At 37.1% G+C, this 17,669-nt stretch overlaps 1 protein-coding gene across 1 annotated transcript in view; it reads right to left on the reverse strand.

The window, feature by feature from the left end:
* Positions 1 to 6,392: 6,392 nt before the first annotated feature.
* The window catches only part of DAPK2 (death associated protein kinase 2), a 194,549-nt gene continuing 183,272 nt past the window's right edge, over positions 6,393 to 17,669 (reverse strand). Inside the window, exons 10-12 of the mRNA XM_074234366.1 lie at positions 15,491 to 15,580; positions 15,281 to 15,364; positions 6,393 to 9,687 (exon numbers count right to left, since the gene is read on the reverse strand). Coding sequence (XP_074090467.1) covers positions 9,607 to 9,687; positions 15,281 to 15,364; positions 15,491 to 15,580 — 255 coding nt within the window. The 3' untranslated portion in view covers positions 6,393 to 9,606. The remainder of the gene's footprint in view (positions 9,688 to 15,280; positions 15,365 to 15,490; positions 15,581 to 17,669) is intronic.

Below are 17,669 nucleotides of genomic sequence, written 5' to 3' on the forward strand. Positions count from 1 at the left end.
CATTGGATTAACACTTATACTCTTCATTTCATTATATTTTTATCAAATACCAAGGATAACAGGATATAGATTTATGCCTGTCATAGCAATTCATTGAGAGTTATTTTAAACTGAGTCCTCAATGGCAATTTTTGCACCTAGGGCAAGAAAGGGAGAGGGAAAGATCAACCTGGGCATTTTGGGCAAGGTTTAGACTCTGCTTGGGCATTGACTAGGCTGGCAGGAAGAGGGTGAGGCTCACCTTGAGTACTGATGGAGTGGGGGGGAGTCCCATTTCAGGATTCTAGGTTTCTATGCTTCCAAGATATGGTTTGGCAAAGGAACAGTTACTGGAAAGTTGAAGTATGATGAGGACAGGGAAGGAAGGAGACTGCTGCTCTTCACATGGGTGAAACATATATCTTCTAGATATCTCAACCTGAGGCAGAACTCCAATGATGTTTCCTTGGGTATAGCTCTGGTTTTAAAACTAGTTTTGAAGACTGGAGATACCTGTTACCTTGTTTTTATAACTTTCCAATCAAATATGCTTTGATAGCAAGTCAAGTAAATACACTTGCCACATTTTTTTTTAGTGTATCCAAATGTTTCTCCTCATCTGATGAAAGTGAGAGATAACTATTGGGTGCAATATGGAGAGGTTTAAAGAAGGTCTCCTTGACACTAGTGGACCCACTGTGGGGATTTATGGGAAGAAATAGACAAGAGTCACATGGATTAAGCAGGCACGGATAGGTTGCAATCTGCATTATTGGAGGGAACACACACTTTGATAAAAGCACAGATCCCTTGAAATAACTTAAGTGATGGACTCAAAGAGATCCTCCCCCCCAAAAAAAAGAGAGAGGAAAAGGATGCATATGCACAAAAACATATATAGCAATTCTTTTTTGCAATGGCAAAGAACTGAAAACTATGGAGGTGCCTATCCATGGAGAAATGGCTGACCAAATTAAAGTTTATGAATGTGATGGAATACTATATTTGCTATAAGATAAATTAATGAGGAAGGGGATGATTTTAGAGAAAGCAGGGAACACTTCTATGGACTGAGCAGAAATAGGACAATTTATATAAGAACATCATAAAATCAAATAACTTTGTAAGACAATATATCTATCTGTCACTGTAATGACCCACCATGATTCTGAAGGACAAACAATGAAGAATACTATCTACCATGTTTTTTCTCTCAACACATTCAATTTCGATCAATGCATAGCATGGAAACAATGTAAAGATTATCAGATTGCCTTCTGTGGCGGGGGGAAGGGAGGGTGGGGGGGAAGTGTAAAATTCAAAATCTTACCAAAAAAATGATAAGTAGAAACTACTATTAGAAATTAGAAAACAAAATATTTATGTAATATAAAAAATTAAAAATAAAAATAAAGAATACTATCTACCTCCTAATAGAGATGTGGTGGATTCAGGACGTGTTTGCTCAAATGGAAACTTTTTTTTGGACATGCCTAATGTGAGAATTTGTTTTCTTTGACTATGCATATTCATTACAAAGGTTTTTAACTTTCTCAGTGAAAGGGGGAAAGAGAAAATAAATACCTAATAATTTAAAAAATTAAATTTGATTTAAAATGAAATAACTTTTGAGGCTTAGAGTTGTAGCTATATTTCTTGCTGGCCATGACTGGGATTATTTGATGTCAAATCCTCCTCATTTGAGAATATTATTCTAAAGATAAAATTGTTCCCACGGCTACATATAACCTGCTTATAACCACTTTCTTCTTGAAATGTTTCTGAGAATTCATTATATTGAAAAACAAAGAGAGTCTGTATCAAGTACACTCTTGCACTGTTACATACTCAGAAGATGTAAAGACATAAAAGGCACAGTTCTAGCTTACAATCCAGCTGGAAAGCTAAAAACCTATGATAAGACTGAGGTGAAGAGAACAATTCAAAAGCAAAAACATACATAGTGTTGTTATTGTTCAGGTGTGTGTCTGATTCTTTGTGACTCCATTTGGAGCTTCCTTGGTAAAGCTGAAGTGATTTGTCATTTCCTTCTTCAGCCCATTTTACAGATGAGGAAATTGAAGCAAACAAGGTCTTGCCCAGGGTCACATAGTGACTGAAATGGAATTTGAACCCAGGTCTTCCTGACTCCAGGCCCAGCACTCAATACACTGTACCACCTAGCTGCAAACCTAAAATTGATAATTGTCAGCTGTAATAATGGTCAGACATGTCTCAGGAAGTTGGGTTTTTTTTGGGGGGTTGCACATTGCTGATGAATTTCTTACATTTTATTAATCAGGAGGCAATTAGATGGCACAATAGATGTGTTGGTGTTGGAGACTCGAAAACTTGTGTTCAAACTCTGCCTCAGACTCTTATTAGCTGTGTGTGAACTTGAGCAAGTCATTTAATCCTGTTTGCTTCAATTTCCTCATCTGTAAAATGAACTGGAGAAGGAAATGGTAAAACACTCCAATATCTGCTAAGAAAATTGCGAAGAGGGTCAAAGTGTTAGAGTCAATTGAATAGTACACATGGACATTATAACATCCCCTTTGATCTGCACATTTCCACCTATCATCAGAAGCCCTCCCTGTTTCTGTGTTCTTTCCTGGTCAGTCATCTGTCTTTGTTATTTGGATTGCAAACTCATTTGACACAAGCAGCATTGAAATGTAGGTAGGGATGTTAGAGACCATCAAGTCACTTAACTTTTCCCAGCCTCAGTGTCTTCACCTGCAAAATGGGGAATAATAATGGTATTAACCACATTGGATTTCAAACAAGATAATATATGTAAAGTATTTTGCAAACCTTAAAATGCTATATAAGTGTTAACTACTATATTATTATATATGGTATTGGGTAAATCATCTGATTGCTTCTAAACTTGTTTCCTTATCTTTAAAATTGGACTAGATGGAGTCTAAGATCCCTACCAATTCTGCATCTATAATGTTATGAACAACTATTAGTTTCAAAATAATACTAACACACATCCAGAACTTTTCACAAAATACTTTCTTCCTAAGGACCTTCTGAAGTTGTTTTGCCTCCTCTACCCATAAATTGCCTTTTTTCCTTTGTATATATTCATATATGTTCATAGTCTATTCTAGTAGAGCAGAAATTACTTGAAAAGAGGGATTTTTTCTTTTTTGACTTTATGTTGCCAGCATTTAAGCAGAGTGCTTTGCACATAGGAGTTTAATAAATGCTGAATGACTGAAATAAATGATATGTCTAATTCTTTGAATTTTCCATCTTGCCCACTTTATTTACATGTTGAAAAGAATAACTCCACCAACCAATAATGAAATTATGATTGTTCTTTTCTCCATTCCAAATTAGTCAGAACTTGAAATCCAAGCAAATTTTCATTCCCTAGAGACCAAATGGAATAAATTTCCCTCTTCCACATGAGAGATCTTTAAATATCTGAAGACCATGATCCAGTTTTTCTCCAGTTTTGTCTTCTTCAAACTAAACATCCTCAGGTCTTTTGATATGCTTTTTAATTATCTTTTTGTTTCTGTTACTCTTCTCAGATGGCACACCTTTCCAGTGTCCCTTTTAAATATGACACCCCAAACTGGAAAGAAAAAAATCAATGCAAAACTTAGCATTGGGTTTTAAAAGTTTTATTTATAACTTCAAGAACAATAAATTTTCTTGTCTGAACTTAATCTTTTTTCAGATATGCAATAAAAATTAGAATATTTCCCTTAATAAAAATAGTGGGGGAGAGCCACTTATATGCAAACCATAACACATGGATATTATTCCAACTTACATATATATATATATAATGGATATATAATATTTGCTTTAACACTACTTTGACTAGGACCTTTTTTTGCTGGTTCAGAAATGAGACTCTATGAAGAGAGGTACAGTAGCTGATTCATTGAACTCTAAATCAGAAATAAAGCTGTGATGGAGTTCCAGCCTCCATTCTACTACAGGCTTCCAGTGTGACCTTGGACAAGTCAACCTAAATTCTTTGGACCCAAGTTTATGTATCTGCTGCTTTCTTTTGAAAGGGCTACTCTACTGTCCCATTTCCAATATTTTATTTAAAGATTGAATGAAAGAACAGAATAATTCCACCAACAGATAATGAAAATGTAATTTTTTTTTCCTTCTCCACTCCCAAACTAATTGGAACTTTAAATCTGAGATATGCTTCTTTAAGGAGAACGTTGACTTGTTTTGGAGATGTTCAGAAAGGCTCTTGGTTGAAAAGAAAAACACACCACCATGACAGCAGCTCAATTCCCAGAGCTACATTTTCACTGATCCTTCTTTCAGACTAAATGCTTGCTAATGGACCAGCTTCTTTCTTAGCAGGTGTCTGCCATTCCCAGGAGTATAGGTGGTTAGGGAGGAAAAGAATTAGGCTAGTAATTCTGCCTTCTATGCAGAGATAAAGAATCCTTGTCAGGAAAGATATTAAGAAAAATGATCACTACTTGGGATCAGATCTCTAGGGCTGGAAGGAACCTTGGAGGCCATGGAGTCACTTCTCCAAGGTCAAATAGATAGCCACTGGCAAATTCTGGATTTGAATTCTTTCCACTGAACCTTGATCCAACACCTCTTGGTGTTTTTGTTGTTGTGGCTGTTTTGTTTAATTTCTTAGATTTTATTATTCATAGAGAACAAGGGGAGAAAAACAAGCATCTTACTAATTAGCTTAAAAGTATAAATTAAGTACCATACCTGAGGGAAAAACCTGGAATCTCTAGAAAATTCAGAACCAAGGAAAGTACTGAGGCATAGGACAAATAGATAATGTCCTTGCAGAGGGCAAAATTCCCATAGGGTGGGCAAAGGCTCCCAAAAGATGATACTTTCAGAGATCACAAAAACTTCTTTATGGATCTTATAATGTCACCATGCACAAGTGACTTGGGAAGGAAGCTCCTAAGAGTCATATATGCTTCAGGCTTGCCTCACAGGTTTGTCAGAATAGGATGCAAATGTGAGGGACAATTACCACCCTTGATCAGGAGAGGTGTGAAAACATCTTTCAAAGTTAGATGGTTCATGCTGGGGTTACCATATTTCATACCATAGTCCAACCCACTTCCTGTATGTCTTCTGAGACATCCCAATAGCCAGATCTACTGGTAATTAAAGGGCCAATTTTCCCCTCCCCTGTAGAGGGAGCCCACAGAGAGAAAATTTCCCTACAAAGCTACAAAGGGAAAGTGGGAGACTCATCAAATACAAAATCTTTCTAGAATGTTTTTCCTCTGCTGATTGAGAAAACCAGTCAATAGATCAAAATCTGCCTTGTCTTAGGAAAGGTCACCTTTATTTTACTTTTCTGTTACAGGAGTCATGGAATCTTAGAATCATGGATTTCAAGTGGAAGGAATGAACCTTGGGTATCATCTAATCAGATCCTTTCATTCCCCAGGTGGGGAAACAGAGAGAAATTAAATGACTTGCCCATGGTTACAAAGGAAGTAAATCAGCCAGAGTAACATTGGAACCCAGGTTTTTCTAATTCCAAAAAATACAGCAATCCTTCTACTTCACCACACTGCTTCATAGTAGATGGAGAATCATTTTTTTCAATTGAAAGTCCTTGACCCACAAAATCAATCAAAGGTCAGATTAAAACCCCCCCAACAATTTTTCATTTTGATTGTGGGTTCCCCTCCAAGACTTTAGATATATGAAACAGTTACTGTTTTTAAAACTAGGAATATCATACAGAGACTCATATCATAGACTCTCATGGAATTGGAAAGGACTTTTGGAAATTATCCCCCTTCATTTTGCAAGGTCAGGGGTAGAAATGAGGTATAGAAAACAGAGAAAGCAGAAACAAGGAAAGTATCAGAAAAAACCATAAGAAAATAAGAGAATCACCAATAAAAGAGAGATTTAGGTAAAAAAGAATGTCAATTGGAGATCACTTAATACAGTCCAAAGATTTCCCTTTGAAATGCAAATTGATCACTGTTCACAGTTCTGCCACTGCTTTAAACTTCAATCCTTCAGCAGCCACTCTGAATAGGTTATCACTGCAGTTCACCAAGAGAAATTATTCTCTGGGATGTAGCAGCAAAGATCAGTAAAAGGCAGGAACAAAAGCTGAAGGTGGGATGGTTCTGCAGAAGAAAAATCTCACTTGAACTCATTTGGTTTCTCTGTTTTAGTTGAATTATAGGAGTTCTCCATTGTGTGATGGAGAAAGTGGCCTGAGAGTCATCAGGACCTGGGTTCAAATTCTGCCTCTAATAACTACAAGGGGTCAATCTGCATTGATAATAGGGATTTTAATACCAGTGAAATCACTGGTCCAGAGCAAAGGTCTTTTGTTTTTTTAAAAAAAAAAACAACCTACAGAACACAAATGTGACTCTCCCCCCCCCCCCCCCCCCCCCCCCGTGAGATTTCCTGGTCTGGACATCAGGATTTGTCTTCCATTTATTTTCTAAGACATTGTTTCAATACATAAATATCTGAGTGGAAAACAGAATAATCTAAGATCAAGAGGGCAGAACATAGTGGAATTCACATTGAAAACGAAACACATTAAACTATTCATAAGAGAACTACTAAAAATAATAATTTGGCACACTGGAAAAACAGAGGCAATTATTGCAGAAAAGAAGGGGCACTTCTAGACTGATTTATGAAGTAACATGTGGGTTTAAACTGATATTTTTGTTTTAATACTGTAAATGAACTGTTTGCCTTAGAACAAAACTTAAGTCCCTTAAACCAATCCTTTTTTAAAAGTCAAGAAATCATTCATCAGCACTTCAATGTCAGTTGAATTTATCCAACTCTCCTGGACCCTTCTAGGTTTCACTTATCTTTAAGGCAGCTTCATACACCTAAAATAGGAGGCCACAGTTTGGAGCTGGAAGAGATGTTAGATGTTATCTTCCAAACCTTTCATTTTTATAAAAGAGAAAATTGAAGCCCAGACAAAATTGTCAGAGGATTTTAATACAGGACTTCATATTCCAGAGATCTCTCTACTGTACCAGGATCCCCAAGACAACGTACCCTTCCACCCTCTTACTAGATAAGCAGGATACCTTACCTCTATAATTGCTTTCATATATTGATAACGGTTTTCCTGAATTTCTATAACATTTAGCAATTGATCAATTTGGCATCAGAGATTTCTAAGTAGACTTCATTTAACTTCACTCCTTAGGGTGTAAGGTGATGATAGAAAGAAAAGAAAGAGTTTAATAAGGCTTTTGGAAAATTATAGAAAGAACTACAACTACTTAAAGATGATAGGAACAGAACTTCATCCTATTCTGAGCTAAGGTAGACTTTCTTTGGGTCCCCATCACCTCCAACAGTTCCTGGCTATGAGAAGCTTTTAACAGATGTTGCTAGGACCTATCCTAAACTTCTCCACTCTTCACTGATTAGTTGTCTGTTGCTTCAGCTAGGAAATTAGATGAAGTTTCTTTTACTCTGAAGGAACTGGTCCCACAAGGATGCAAATGAATAGGATCTAGTTCAGTTTTATAGTTTTCTCCTGGAAGCAGCAAAGCATAAAACATCAGGAGGCAAATGAGAAATTTTTTTTAAAAAAATTGTTTAATTGGAAATGAGGGAATTGGAGATTCTGTTGATTTTTTAGGGAACCTACTAGGTCAATGCCTTCCATTATCACTTGTGTGCTTTGTAAACCTGAAACATTAAAAATACAAACTACTTTGTGATCCCCTAGGAGGGCAGTGTGATTGACAAGGGAGAATACTAGGCTGGGAGTCAGGAAACCTAGATTCTAGGTCCTATTGACTAAATGAATGACTCTAGACAAATTACCTTTTCTCTTTAGACATTTCCTTGACTGCCAAATGAGAAGAGCTAAATTTTTAGCAGCAAAATGCTTTGCCTCTTTGGACAGGACTGAAAACTGGAGGTAATCAGGCTATAATTCCCTTGACAAACTATACTAACAATCACAGTTCTTCAGCTAGCAAGGAGAACGTTCTCTGTTTCCTTTCTTCTATTTATATCGTCCCTTTCATTCTCTCTCTCTCTCTCTCTCTCTCTCTCTCTCTCTCTCTCTCTCTCTCTCTCTCAATTTTCTTCTTCCTCAGTTCCCTCACTCACTTTCCAAAACTTCTCTTCTCCCCCTCCAAACCCAAACTCTACTCCAATTTCTTTCCCATTTCTTTTTTTCCTCTTTCTCTATCCCTCTCATATCTTCTTTCTTCCTCCTTGTTCTGGACTTTCATAAGCTCTCCTACTGGAGTTTCCATCAAACTGAGTTGGAAGGCAAGGCCAATATATCTCTATCTCCTTTTTTGTTGTTTTGTCAATAGGTCTTTAGTTGTGTCCTTATGAGGAAAAGAAAATTAATACTGTCTTTTATTTTCCTCTCCCACTCTCTCCTTGAACCCAGACCTCTACCTTCTTTAAAAACTCACTTAGGGGGCAGCTAGGTGGAGCAGTGGATAGAGCACCGACCCTGGAGTCAGGAGGACCTGAGTTCAAACTCAGCCTCAGACACTTAATAATTACCTAGCTGTGTGGCCTTGGGCAAGCCACTTAACCCCATTGCTTTGGAAAAACCCTAAAAAAACAAAAACAACTCACTTAACCCTATCTTGGAAGGAATGGCCTAGAAGTTTGAGGAAGGCTTGTAATCTTGATCATTCACACCCTCTGGCTGAGTAGGAGCAGGAATATGAGTTTAATACGTTTCAAATTAGAAAAAACAATTTCTTGCTCTACTTCCTGATCTTTGAAGATCCGAAAGCACTAGCCTTCCATGAGAAATCAGGCTACCAAATGAGGACTCATTTCATTCCCATACCTGATACTAACATAAAATCCCAGGAAAATAGCTATTTATGAATGGATCCCCCTTCTGTGCCTTTCTTGTGCAGGCTTCAACTCCCAAATTTTCTCAGTTTCTTTTCCTTCTCCATAACTTTGTCAAACTCTGGGGATAAGCAGGATTTCCTCCCTGATATCTCCACAGTTCACTTGACTTAGGATATCGATCTTGCTCCATTCAGTAGCAATTCTTGTCTTCCAGAAATAGGATTCCTTGGAACTCCATATTCCTTCTGCTTATCAATCATCTTTCATTAATGTTCTGAATCCATCAATTGCACCAAAGAACATATATACTTTTAAAGATGACATTCAGGACCAAAAGATGTCTCAGAAGATATCTAAGCTCTCTCAGCAGCCCAGGAGACTCCTTTTTACTTCTTTTGCTTATGTGAATAACATCAGGTTTAAACTTGAAAAATAAAAAAAAAATTTTTTTTAAATCCCACAAAGGCCCATAAGACCCTGTCCATTGGTTCTGAAGTTGGCAAACTGATGTAAGCCCTTCTTAATTATAATTAAGAGCTGTAGACCTTTAAGCAAAGACCTTGATTGGCTCTAATCTTCAACAGGAGGACACTTCCAGAGCCTCTTAAGTCTTCCTCCCTGCCAAAGTCTTAAGAGAGTAAAACTTGGTAAGCTCCCTCTCAAAGGCTCAGAGACTTAGAAAACCAGGATGCTGGTTATGGTCCGGGACCCATGAGTGTCCATAGATTGTAAACCACGCTGAGATGGTGGAGTCCTTCAAAGGGACCCGTGTTTCCCTACTAGGAGGGGAGTTGGGCTAGACTAGGAAGTGCTGCTTCTCCTCCTGGGGTGAAGCATTTTCCTCTTGGCAATATCTTCTTCTGTGTCACTCTCACAATTCCTCTGAAAAAGAACAGGAGGTGGTTTTATATAATGGGTCACATTTAACATAGTGTAACAACTTTTGGGGATATATAGTATAAGAATCATTCTTCCCTTTTATAGATGACTAAATAGAAACTCTAAGAAGTGATTTGCTTAGGGCTAAATGTGGAATCAAGGCTTTGAGCTCAAAGCCAGTATCTTTTCTCTTCCAATATATTGCTTTTCTGGGGTTATTCCTCCTTGGCTAGAGATGTTAAACCAAGGGTATGAAATGGAAAAGTAGTCCAGGGAAGGATGATGATGATGACATCCTGCTTAGCTCTATAAGGTGATCAGATTAATTGGATTGGTTAGAGGCAACAAAAAAAAAAAGCCGATAGATGTGGACCCTGCCTTCTAACTTGACTGGAATCCAGGTAGGAAATAGCCCAGAAAAGAAATGGAGAACTGGGATGGAGTCACAGATGCTAAAGTTAAAGGAGGTTGAGAGGGGGAGAATGACCTTAAAGAAACCAAGCAGTAGGTAGGGAAATAAGAATGCTGATTAAAATGAAAATTACATCTGGGGTGAACAAGTTCTGACTACTTACTACTGCTTGTTGTTGTCACCACAACTTGGATAAATGTATAAATAATTGAGAACAATGTTCATGGGCTGCTAAGTTTCCTGAATCTACGCTCAAAGTTTGCTGAATGATTTTAAATTCTAATTAGGAACCATTCCCCTTTGATATGCTCTGATATTGGATGAACTGCAGATTTCTTTTAAAGTTAGAAATATCTTTAGAATTCATCTCCTCCAATCCCCCATTTTACAGATGAGTAAGTTACAGCCCATGGACAGTAACTTTTCAAAGATCACACAGCAGCTGGACTAGAATGGGAATATTTTGATTCCTCTCTAATTTTTTTTATTTTATTTTTACTAGGGACCATTTGGTCTTGGCAGTCAGTATCAGACATGCCACCTCCTGTGGTCTTTGGATTCCCCAAAATGACAACATATTTGAAGGACTTCTGAATGTCAGTATGATGGTTTGGGAAGGTCTATCTTTGGCCTTTGCACACATCATCTACCATGTATGGAATGCTTTTTCCAACTCTACATCTTAGAAACCCATTGGGTTCAAGATAGTTCACATCCTTCAAGAGTGAACCCCCCCCAAGTTGTTAATATTCCCTCCCTGTCAGTGTACATTTATCTTATGTAATTTCTTTTTATCCCCGAATGTGTTGTGTCTTCCTGATCTTCTCAAGCTCCTTGAGGAAAAGAATTGTCTCATTTTTTTTGGTATTTACATTGCCTAATATAGGTGTTTCACAGATAGTGAGTATAATAAAATGCTTACTGATCGATAGATGCCATTCACTTACATCAAAGTAAAACTCAAATGAGGTTCTTTGACTTTATCAGAGGCTAAAATTTAGTAATCTGGCTCAGATTGTTCCCAATGTAACTGTCAGGGGGCGGCTAGGTGGTGTAGTGGATAAAGCACTGGCCCTGGAGTCAGGAGTACCTGGGTTCAAATCTGGTCTCAGACACTTAATAACTACCTAGCTGTGTGGCCTTGGGCAAGCCACTTAACCCTATTTGCCTTGCCAAAAAAAAAAAACCAAACAAACAAAAACAAAAAACAATGTAACTGTCAGAGAGGCAGTCTCTCTCTCTCAGATTAAGACATAAATTTCCTCTCCAATGTAGAAATGAGGATCCACTGAGAATATAGATTTGAGAATACTATTAAGTTCAAACGCCCAGCCAAGATAGCTAGAATCAGGTCAAGACTTTTGAAGAAAGGTATAATGCATTTTTTTCCAAGGATTCTTTAAAACTATTTTTTAAAAAAAAATGGTTTTTTAAAAAGCTCCTTAGAAACAATGTTTAGTAGAGAAAAATACAGAAATATTTTATTTTGGTTTCTGCATGGCTAGGTGGGCCTGGAGTCAAGGAGAACTGAGTTCAAATATAGCCTCTGACAGTTACTAGCTATGTGACCCTGGGCAAGTCACTTAACTGCCTCAGTTTCCTTATCTGTAAGATAAACTGAAAAAGGAAATGACAAACTACTCCCAAATCTTTGCCAAGCAAAGGGGTCTGAGAGTTCCTTTGACTAAACAACAACAAATTGACTAAATAAAGAATAGAGAAGCCATATTGGTGTCTTAATCCAATTGTCTTTTCATTTGGGTTAAACGGATTCAATCTCATTAATATAAGCTGGTACATTTTAATGATGAAAAGTTCTTAAAAAAGGTACAATTCAGGGAAACTACACTCTGGGAGTATTCAAGATGACCTCATTGAATGCTTCAAACTGGCTTATTATTATTATTCTATTTATTTGAAAAAAAAAATCCAATTTAGAAAAGCTGGATAAACACATTTCTGAGAACTCATTAACATCTGCAATATATGGAGAGTCCCAGAGGCTAACTGTGCAGGGTGACTGAACAGGAAAATGGACAATTTAGAAATGCCAGAGGAATGGTAAGGATGTAAGGAAAAATGTAAATTCTTTTCAGCTAAACTCTGACATTCTCTCAGCATCACAACCATACAAGTCAGTCTTTATTTTATTTTGGGGGTTTTGTAAGGCAATGGGGTTAAGTGACTTGCCCAAGATCACATGGCTAAGTAAATATTAAGTGTCTGAGGCTGTATTTGAACCCAGGTCCTCCTGACTCTAGGGCCAGTGCTCTATCCATTGTGCCACCTAGCTGCCACCCCCAAGTTAATCTTTAATAAGCACCTTTATATAGCAAGCATTGGAGATAAAACTTCTTAAAAAGTAAAGATAGTCCATGTTCTTAACTCAAACAACAGAATTTGACTTTTAAAAAATGCATATTTTTGTATATTGAAGACAACAACAATTAAGTACAAAGAAAATATATACAGTATAAATTGGAGACAATTAATGGACAGAAGGCACTAGAATTAAGGACACTGGGAAAGGCATCTTGTAGAAGGTAGACTTTTAGTGGGTCTTGAAAGAAGCAAGGAAAGCAGGAAATGGAAATGAATAGGGAGAGAATTCTAGTCCCTGAAGGACAGTAAAAATGACAAGATTCAGGAGAAAAGAGGATCTTGAGAAACAGCAAGGAGGCCATTGTCATTGGATCTAGTCAAGTGAGAGAGGAGGGAGTATAAGGCATAAGAAGTCTGGGAAAAATAAGAAAGGTCCAGATTTTTAAGGACTTTGAACAGTAATTAGGATTTGTATTTGATCCTGGAGGGGATAACAAGCAACTGGAATTTACTGACATGGTTAGACTTGCATTTTAGGATGATCAATTTAATGGTTAAATGGAGGATGGACAGGATGGAGAGAAACTTATGACAGAGAGACCAAGAAGCAGCCTAATGAAATAATCCAAACATGGAACTATTTCTTGTAGGAGTATGAGAGGAAAGAAATTGCATTCTGGAAATCTAGGTTTACGATTAGTTTAAGCTAAATAAGCCCTTACCCTTTAAGATTCTTTAAATCTATGATCCTAAGTCATATGCCATACAATAATAATATTGAAATAATTCATATTATTTTTTAACTTGGGTAGAAGATAAGAGGAAGAGTATAGAATTTGCAAACAAAAAAAGAAAAGAGAAAAAAGGGCCATTGAGACAGTTTTAAATGCATAGAAGACTATAGAAGTAAGTTCAAAAGGAAAAACAGACAGCAGGACAACTTTGAAAGTAACATTTTGAATTTATTATATTTTTTAAGAAGCAAGCTGTACATGATAGACAGCTTTATTTTTGTATATAATCCTTTTTTACTGTTCTACTTTGTACATTGGAATGTTTTTTTTTGTGTGTGTTTGTCAAATTTTGAATATAAAATCAGGTACTGAGGTAGCTAAAAAATACCCAAACAATTTAATCTTGCTTGATAGTCTATTTCCAATATGCATTGAACAAATTGGAAAAATAAAAGCTTGTGCAAAACTTAAGTATACTAAAATAAAATTTAATCAGAGAATCTATGAGTAAGAAAACATTTTTAAAAGACTATATACTATAACCTGCCCCAATCTAGAATTCCTTCTGAAAAATCTCCAACAAATATGAATTGAAGCTGGAATGAACCTTAGAAATCATATAATCCAAGACTTCTCCTTTTTACAGCAGAAGAAAATGAAATTCCAGAAGCTAAAATGAATTACTCAAGGTCATGGGGATGGTAATGTCTTGGAAACTTAATACATGCATAAGTCAAATCTACAAATGTGAAACTTTAGGTCACTAAAATAAAATCCTGGGTAAGATGGGGATGATTTCTCTTAAAAAGGTCCTTCTACTTAAGTCAGCACAGCTAGGTGGCACAATGTTTGAAGCACAGGAGTCAGAAGACTCATCTTCCTGAGTTCAAATATGGCCTCAGACATTTACCTGTGTATGCTGGACAAGTCACTTAACTGTTTGCCTCCATTTCCTCATCTGTAAAGTGAACTGAACAAGGAAAGGATAAACCTTTCCAGTAGCTTTGCCAAGAAAATCCCAAATGGGATCACTTGACTGAAAATGACTGAGCAACTTAAGTCAGAAATTCTTAAACTGAGGTTGATGAGTTTGGGTTTTTTTTAACTTAATGATTCCATTTCAATATGATTGGTTTCCTTTGTCTGTCTATGTAGTTTATTTTTTGCTTTTTACAAAGCAATAGGGTTAACAAGGTCACACAGCTAGGTAATTATTAAATGTCTGAGGTTGGATTTGAACTCAAGTCCTCCCAACTCCAGGGCTGGTGTTCTATCTGCTGCATCACCTAGCTGTCCTGTCCATGTAGTTTATTTTATGAATTTAAAAAATAGTATCTGAGGAGGGATCTATAGGTTCAGATTCTCAATGGGATCCATAACACAAAAATGATGAAAAAGCCCTGAATAAATCAACACTATGCCTTTTTAATATAGTTACTTAATTCTAGTTGATTGCTCTAACATTTCTCAATACTGGTAGAATCAACATTAGATTACCTAGTTATTCTATGGGGGACTTTTCATCCTAAGATTTCTTCTCTTTGATATCTGGGATGCTTATGGGATAGGTCCCATTTTCTCATTCTCCTCACCCCCATTAACAGAAGTCCAAGGAAGAAAAAGAAAAACAATGATAAATAATACAAACTTCAAATGCTCTAGCTATGGGTAATCCCGCTCCTGATGCAGTCCTTTCATTTTATCTTATACCCTTTTCATGAACCTGATTTTGGTCAAAATAAAAATTTTAATCCTCTGTTGGCCAACTTTATTTGCTAATGAACTTCACTGCACTCAACACTCCATCTCCTGTCTGCTTTTACTCAGGCCATTCTTTTTTGCCTGGAATCAACTCAATGATTCTTAGAATCATTGAATTTTTCCAAGGTGCAACTCATACACCTCTTATGATTCCCTTTAATAGTTAATGTTTTCTTCTTCCTTAAATTATATTGTGTATTTATTTACTTGTCTGTTGAAATGTTGTTGCTCATCTGCCCTCCCTCCTCTCCCAAATTCCTTGAAGGAAGAGCTGGGTTTTTTTTTTTACTTTGTCTTTGTATATACTAGGCTTACATAGAGTAGCTACTCAATCAAAGCCTACTGAACAAAGGGAATGAATACATACCAAATCATTTTCCTGCTTCAAATGGACCTTTTTCATCAGGGACCGGGTAAGGTGGTTACACAGTGAGACGATGCTAAATGAAAGCTGGTGCCAGGAAAACAAAAAACCCAAACTGTGAGGAGAAAATAATTTAGAACTCAAGAGAAACCTCTCAGATGCCCCCTTTTTTCTGTTACCAGAACTTGGGGTAAAGCCCACTGGCTTACATACCTTCCATCGCCTTCGGACATACTGCTTTTTGAAATTTTCCAAGTTGACAACTGATTCCCTCCGGACCATGGCTTGTCGATTATCCACTGGCTATGAGACAAAAACAAACTCTGGTTATTCCTGGTCATTTTTTCAAGGTTCTCTTTCCCCACTCTCCAAACCCCTACAACTAAGAGAGCAATGATTTGTGTTTTGCCCAATGTGTTTGCATTGCCCGGGTTTTGTATTTCTGGGGTTCACCAGGAGCTCAGAGCATGAGCTTGATGGCGAAGCAGTCTAGTTTCAAATTTGTCAACTGTGAAGGTGATATGTCCTTGCTCCTCTGGCTCTTCTATTATTACCATAGTGGAAGAAAATGCAGACAGAACTCTGCTCCAGGCTCCGCTGGGGCTGGCAAAGTCCCAGCTGCTCCTGGGGCTATGGGTAGGAGAGTGGAATGAGATTTCAGTATCATAGTGTGTGGCAAGGGTCAGTTGGTAGGATTTACATAATGATATAATGACAATGATATAAAATCTGTAGTACATTTAGGAAAGAAAAATGTGATCACAATGGCATGGGGGAGGGGGCAATACTCAAATGGGTATGTTGTCTCTCAGTATTCAGATGTAATGGGAACCTGGCCACCATCTGAAGGGTATAAGGGTAGAGCTCAAGCCTATGGTGTTTTGACTGACTTATTGCTCCAAGTCAAAGCACTAGATTTGTAACTAATCACAAAATGAATTTGAGCTTCTCTGGGCCTTGGTTTCTACATCTATCAAAAGGAATATTGTACTAATAATAATACTCTGAGATCCTTTCCAGCTCTAAAACGATAGTCCTTTGTTATTTTACTCATTATGTCCTCCAGGTCTGAGCATTCCAAGATGAATAATAGACTTATCTGTAAATTGAGGGAGTTAGTATAGACCAGGGGTTCTTAACCATTTTTGTGTGTTATTTATCCCATTAGCAGTTTGGAAAAGCCTCTGAACCCCTTCTTAGATTAAATATGTATATATATATATACATATATATGTATATATATATATACATATATATATATTCACAAAATAAATGCATAAGGTTACAAAGAAAATCAATTATATTGAGGTAAAGATGCATCCAAGTTAAAGTCCCTTCTAGAATCTATTCATTGTTATTTAGAGGTCTATGCTCACCAAATTAAGAGCCTTTGATCTAGGTAATTATTAAAGTTCCTTAAAGTCTCAATTCTAGGATGTCATAAACTATGCTAACCTGCTATTCAGTTCAACAAAAAATATTATTCTGTGTAACTTCCTATGCATTTCATAGAGATAAATCTTATCTCTTTCTAGTTTGCAAGCCCCTCAAGGTCAGAGACTATTGTTTCTCCTCTCTCTTCCTTCCTCCTTCTGTTCTCCCAACATAGTTGGGCACATGGTTATAGAAACAATTAGAATGATAGATTGGCATCATTTAGTAGGAGGACTCTGCTATGTAGCCTAGAACAGTGCACTGGAGAAGCCCTTGATGCTGTGGTCCATCTAGCTGATGGGCCAACTGTAATGAAAACATAGAACTTTGAGACTTCCCCAGCTGGACCCTAAAGGTCACAGGGAGCCTCCACAGTTTTTCTAATACAAGGCTTCATTTGCAAGTGGACAGGGAAGACATTTAAATGCTACTTTCTTGAGGGGGGGGGGGACCAGAAAAGAGGGAGGTAGTGGGAGAACATTTTGGCACAGATTTAGGGTCAAGACTAGATTAAAATCCTAATTCTACTTAATAACTTGTTCTTAGCTTTTATAGGCCTCAGTTTCTCATTTGTCAAGTGAGGAGGTTGGTATAAATAACTTCTAAGATCCCTTTCAAAATACAATGGAATACAGTCTTCATCCAGGACCCTATTAGAATGTGAGCTCCTTGAGAGTTGTCTTTGTATCCCCAGCACTTGAGAGTTTTTGTATAGTTGTTTCAATTGTGTCTGACTCTTTGTGAGCCAGTTTGGGTTATTCTTGGCTAAGATACTAAAGTTGTTTGACATTTTCTTCTCCAATTTATTTTACAGATGAGGAAACTGAGACAAAGAGGATTAAATGACTTTGCTCAGAGTCACACAGCTAGTAAGGGTCAGAGGCTGGATTTGAACTCAGGAAGATCAGTCTTCTCAACCTCAGGACCAGAACTTTATCCACTGAGTTACTTATCTGAG

Source organism: Macrotis lagotis, chromosome 4, assembly GCF_037893015.1.
Source record: "Macrotis lagotis isolate mMagLag1 chromosome 4, bilby.v1.9.chrom.fasta, whole genome shotgun sequence".
Taxonomy (NCBI): domain Eukaryota; kingdom Metazoa; phylum Chordata; class Mammalia; order Peramelemorphia; family Peramelidae; genus Macrotis; species Macrotis lagotis.